This window comes from Sinocyclocheilus anshuiensis, unplaced genomic scaffold (genome assembly GCF_001515605.1).
Source record: "Sinocyclocheilus anshuiensis isolate Anshui unplaced genomic scaffold, SAMN03320099.WGS_v1.1 scaffold201, whole genome shotgun sequence".
NCBI classification, from domain to species: domain Eukaryota; kingdom Metazoa; phylum Chordata; class Actinopteri; order Cypriniformes; family Cyprinidae; genus Sinocyclocheilus; species Sinocyclocheilus anshuiensis.
The window spans coordinates 1328331-1334508 of NW_015537959.1; the positions used below are offsets into that span (position 1 = coordinate 1328331).

At 38.9% G+C, this 6178-nt stretch overlaps 1 protein-coding gene across 2 annotated transcripts; it reads right to left on the reverse strand.

The window, feature by feature from the left end:
- Window positions 1-1549: 1549 nt before the first annotated feature.
- npbwr2b (neuropeptides B/W receptor 2b) lies at window positions 1550-2996 on the reverse strand. 2 transcript variants are annotated; one of them, XM_016458084.1, is made up of 2 exons: window positions 2950-2996; window positions 1550-2724 (listed from the first exon to the last, which is right to left on the reverse strand). In XM_016458084.1, the coding sequence occupies exon 2, from the start codon at window positions 2567-2569 to the stop codon at window positions 1550-1552; it is 1020 nt and encodes a 339-aa protein (XP_016313570.1). In that variant the 5' UTR covers window positions 2570-2724; window positions 2950-2996. The 2 variants fall into 2 exon arrangements, with proteins under 2 accessions (XP_016313570.1, XP_016313564.1); XM_016458078.1 differs by having other exon boundaries at window positions 1550-2696; window positions 2950-2990.
- Between the last annotated feature and the right edge of the window lie 3182 nt (window positions 2997-6178).

Genomic DNA, 6178 nt, shown 5'->3' on the forward strand with positions numbered 1-6178 from the left:
AGGGACTTTGTAGAAAACGAAGCGTTTGAGAGAGGCGGGGCATAGAGGACCTACAATAATGTACAGTATTTTAAAAAGAATGTGTTTTTTTGAAAATTAAAGCATGTCAACATATTCTGTTACACCAAATAATGATCTTTAAAAAAGCATCATATGACCCCTTTAAACACACACACACAATATATATATATATATATATATATATATATATAACGGTTTATAATATTTTAATGTAGAAAAGAGAGTTAGATGATGCTTAATTTAAAACTTTGGGCCGTTGCTGTTGTCCCGGGGCAGTAGGCCTATTCGTTTTTGACATCTGCATGAGACTAAATGAAAGACAATTGATTTATTCCATTTTATTTACAACATGTATTTAAAAAGCCATGTAACATGTATGCTTCACTGTGTTAATCTGCATGATAAACATCTCTGGATATACACAAACAAAAATGTTTTACATTTAAATTAATTAATTTAAAGGAAAGGGAATGCACATTTAAATAACTGTCTCAAATTTGCTATTAAGATAATGCTGCTGGACAGGAAGTGGTGACGTTTCATGTGACAAAAGCAGGTCTATACAAATATATATACACATATAAACCCCTGCTCTTTGAGAAACACATGATATCATCCTACGTCAGCAATGATACCACATTTTGTAATTTTGTAAGTTTCCAGGGCACTGCTGTCAGACATGTGTTGAAGCACATTTCAAAATATTTCAGCTTCATTATTTAATCACAGCGAGCACAAGAGGGAGACAAACTCTCACATTAGAATTTAGTGTCAGGAAAACATTTTCCTTTATTATAGGAATACAGGGATATGGGAGTCTGAAGTAGTGGACACAGTGATCATAACTGTATTTTAATCAGGGTTAGCCATAAAATAGAAAATTGAGTGCGAGTTTGAATTTAATTGGCAACAAACTACAGGATATTGAATTGGAATTTGAAATGGAATGACATTGAGTTTAATAATAAAATGTCAACATAGGCTTCTCACTACATTTTGAGACACTGCCAATAATTAGTTATGAACATAACTGTAATTTTAATCAGGGTTGGGCAAAATTCATAACTTTAAAATTGGGACGCTTTCAGTTTATGAGTGTGAATTTGAATGTGACAAACTACACGATATTGAATCGGAATGGCAATACTTTTCATTTATAATTGAATCATTTTAATATAATTTATATAATTTAAATATGTGCTAAAATATTTAAAATACATTTCATATTTTAATACAATATATGTAAATATATATTAAAATATTTACCTTTTTAACTGCTATACAAGGCTTTGTCAAGCAATACAATTTGTCATGACTTTCCTTTTCCAATTAAAAACTAGGCTGATTGCAGTCATATATCTTCTATTAAAATGATTTCATTTCTAATTAAATTCAAATTCCTATAGCTAAACGCCTTAATTGCACCGTTTGCTACCTCAATTCAAATTCAATTCAAATCATGCAATCCAACTGGAATTCACTTCTGAATTCACTTCTCTGTCATTTGTTTCTTCAAAGTGCTTTACATTCAAGCAGGTCTACATTCTAACATCTTCTTGAAGGCTTTTCTGAAGCTGTCATCCAGGAATGCGTAGAGGAACGGGTTCAGACAGGAGTTGGCGTAGCTCAGGCTGGCAATGAAGTACGAGATGCCGATGAGAAGCGGTGTGGTCCGCAGGTCTGTGGTCAGCGCTACGATGGTGCTGAGGTGAAAGGGCGTCCAGCAGAACAGGCACACGGCCAGTACGATAAACACCATGATAGTCACTTTCTTCTTGGCTTTGTCCAGCGCTTTGGCGTTGGTGTTCAAGCGCATGTTTCTTAATTTGTACAGCATCATGGTGTAAAGAATGCAAATCGTAGACACCGGAATGGCAAAGCCTAGTATGAGGGTGTAAATCCGGCTCGCTTTGAACCATAAACTTTCAGGACTGGGGAAACTTAGGACACAGCTTTTTCTCTCGGTGTCGTCGGGACTGATGTAGACTCCCGCGAACACGGTGAACGGCATGACAATGAAGATCACCAGCAGCCACACGCACAGGCTCACTATCTTGGCTGCCCGGTATGTGCGGTACGGCATGCGCTTGGAGCGCACGGTCGACAGCACCACCAGGTACCGGTCCACACTCATAACCGTCAGAAAGTAGATGCTCGAGAAGATGTTGTAGTGGTCGATGCTTAAAATGATTTTGCACAGCACCTCGCCGAACGGCCAGTAGTGTAACAGATGTTCCGCTATGTTGATGGGCAGCACTAAAGTGAAGAGGTCGTCGGCGATCGCCAAGTTCAGAATGAACATATTGGTCACCGTCTTCATTTTGGGTGCTTTGAGGATCACATATATGACCGCCGTGTTGCCCGTCAGACCTACGGCACATATCACGGAGTAAATGACCGGGAGAACCACGTACAGATCTGCGGAAAATAAGTAGTCAGCCGGCGGCGTGCAGTTCAGTTCGCTCCGGTTTGGAGAGCTGTGATAGTATAAGTCCAAGCTGTAGTTGCATGTCGGGTTTGGGGTGAAGGGGCCCGTGATGTTCTCCATAGTTTGACAGCTGAGCCTCCGGGGATAAGTGCTTTACTTTATAAAGCTGCGCTCTCGCTTTCGCAGATCTCTCCACGAGTCTTAGGTGGTCGATGTGTTTCATCTGTCTCTTTGCACATCATGAGATCTGAGGGTAATACAAAACATTGGCAATCCTGCATAAAACAGACTAGTCAAACAAATGCGCGCTGAGAAACTTGGAACATATGCGCATTGTTTACACAACTTAGAATATAACAGTTTAATTTATTCTATCAGCAAAAAAATATATTGATAAAATACTGCACGCCTAAAACGGTAGCCTGTTCATTTACAAACTGCAACTATTACTTTTAAAAGTAAAGAAGCAACAGCTAGCGGTGAAAGGTGCGAGCTCTTACCGTGTAAGATATTCTTTCTCCGTGTGCTGTGTCCTCTTTGCACCAGGCAGCGCAGCTCGCGCTTTCCCAACAAGTAGGAAAGAAGTGCGACTGGTGACGTCACATTCTACCGCGAGCTCTCCTCTTTCTGCCTCCTCGGATCTCTGAATGAGTCACGCATTATTTTTGATCGTTTATGTGTGGGGAGTTGACATGTCCTTTAGTGAACTATTTCAAACAGCTAATTTAGGCTATACATATATAACAAAACAAGCACCTATCAAGATTTCATTGATGGAACAGTTCACCCCCAAATGAACATTTTGCTAAACATTTACTCACTCTCTGGCCATTCAGGATGTAGATGAATTTGTTTGTTCAGTCATCTGAACAGATTTGGAGAAATGTATGGCATTACATCTCTAAGTCACCAGTGGATCCTCTGCAGTGAATGGGTGCCATCAGAATGACCAAACAGAGTCCAAACAGCTGATAAACACATCACAATAATCCACAAGTAATCCAAACGACTGCAGTCCATCAATTAACTTGTCATCAAATTCGTGTGAAGTGAAAAATATTATAGAAAAAATGTTGAACCTAAAATTATGAAACACTTATGGACTTGTAATAAGTTGTTTTATCCCTAGATGAAGCAATGGTCAATGATTTTTAAAACGTGAAATAATCAGTGTTCTATGCATAAAACAGAAGCTTGCTTTTCACAAGGTAAATGAAGAAGGTCAGCATGTTTTTTTTTCTTTTTGACTATATGAATATATATATTAGAAATATATGAATATATATTTTTTCTGAAAATCAGTTTGGCAGTTCTCTTCTCTTCTCTTCTCTTCTCTTCTCTTCTCTTCTCTTCTCTCATTATGTTACTATTGGGTAGAATACTTATCCCAGCAGGTGTCAGTACTCTAATCATGTGCAAAAATAGTTAAACTTGGTCCTTATTAAAATAAAATAATAAGTCATTTTCTCACCCAGTGCAGCAGGGGCAGATTTAGTGAATTGGGGGCCCAGGCAAATTAAGGAATGGGGCCCTATGCATTTGCACACATTTACTTGCACAAATCATACCTTGAGGTTGCTTTTATGTTGTTGTGATGCATGCTGCTGCACAATGGTGCCCCATTGTTGTGTCCAATGTTTCTACATATTTCATGTACATGTTATAATGGCTTTCTTTCATGTTGTAGACCACAAAATAGCAATTGAGTTACAGTTAAGATACAGGTTTTCACAAAAACAAGATAAATTATAAAAAATAAACCTCTGAGCCTTTAAACCATTTTTTAAGAAAAGGGATGAGTCAGATGTATAAATTATTATATTTATTTAAAACGGGTTTATGTGGGTGGATCGACGTATTGGTCTGAACAAAAACTGCAGACTGGATTATTGAAAATGAACATTCGTTCTCTGCCAGTAGGAGGCGCTTTTGGAACTTCAGAAATATAGCGGTTTCCCCGGTAACGGCTGTAAACAAAGCATATCTGCCGCTCATAAACCCTACTTTATCAGATAAAATGAAAATGCCATCGAAACTTTTCTGAAGGCAGTTGGTTCCCTTCAGAGATTCATTCATATAAAAACTTGAATTAGTGAGATTGAGAAAAATGTGAATAAATATAGCACATATTGACGAGGAAATTCCACTGATGAGTTACCAGCGTTAGCCTGTGTGCCTGCACTCAGCTCAATTGCCTACACTCTCCGAAGGCTGTCTAATTCTAAACTTTAAAGGACATTTATTTATAGTTAAACTACAAATTTAAATGAAACTGAAACAAATTATGAAAAGGAAATTATACATTACACACCTAAGGATTATATCAACCAAAAAAGTAACTGTGTGTGCGTCCTCTACTTGGGTCTTTCTCAAAAATGACTAAGCGGTAGGGGTGTGACGAGATTTCAGACCAGTCAGATCTCGTGAGAACGTGACGATATCCTCGCTCAGACCTTTAGGGCCTTTCACACCGCGGGAACTTTTTCATGTACCTGAACTAATTGTGGAGCTACCCACTTTTTGACGTGTTCGCACCGCAGGAACTAGTAACGGTTTTAGTTCTAGGAACTCCGTTTGGAGTAACTAAATTAGCTCCTACTTCAGAGTAGGGTCTAAAACAGTTCTATAGGAACTATCAGTGACATAAGAGTACTCTGATTGGCCAAACGCATGCGAAACACCGGCCACCTGGCATTTTTAAAAAGCCATGTAAACGTATTTAGTCAAGTCAAGTCAAGTCAAGTCTGCTTTATTGTCAATTCTTCCACGTGTACAGCACATACACACAGAGAATTGAAATTGCGTTACTCTCAGACCCTTGGTGCATACAGATAACACTAACCTGTCGGGAGAGAGAGAAGCCGCAGCGTGTGAACGCGCCGCCATCAATTTTCAAATTTACTCCACGAACATGGAAAACAGTGATAACGGCATTTAGCTGTTGTCTGCAGTGTTGTGTTCTTTTCCCAGCTTCGATGATATGTAACACTGCAAGTTGTCATTAAAAAATTAGTCTCTTAGCCCAACTTTTTGCCCTTGCAATCGCATAAATTGTGCGTTTACATCTCCATCTCCATTATAAAAAGACATAGCTGTCGGCCGCTTCAGAGATCCTGCTGCCAGTGCGAATGCAACCAGGAAAATGGCCCGAGGGAGAAATTGGTTCTCTAGGAACTACCCTGCTGGCTAGTTCCTAGAACTAAGTTCCCAGAACTATGCGGTGCGAAAGCCCCTTTTCTTTCAGATATATTTGCATTACACTGGCTCGTTCACAAGTGGTGGTATGTAAGATATTTTATGTTCACATCAGGCAAGTGGCCGCATGATAAGCAGAAAAATTACGCAGTGTAGTCTTTATCCAGTCATAAAAACAGAATTCAAAGTTTAATGCGGAATGTCACAGAATCTGTCAAATTTTGAATGAATTAATCAAAAGTAGGTCATTACACTTAAATCAAATCACGATATGGACTAATATCTATAAATATTAAGCCGCAAAAGTCGATTAAAAAATATGAATCCTGCATGTTCTGCCTGTCTCTGTTAATGAATGGCGCAGACGCGCGGTTTCATTTACTACACACACACTGAAGCGCGCCTGGCGCCTGACATGATTTCATTCACCATCATTCTCACTAAATGAGGACGTAAACACATGAACAACATCTCCAATCTCCAGCTGAGAGTCACTTCATGAGCATTTTAGCGTTTGATTTGAGTAAAACTAGC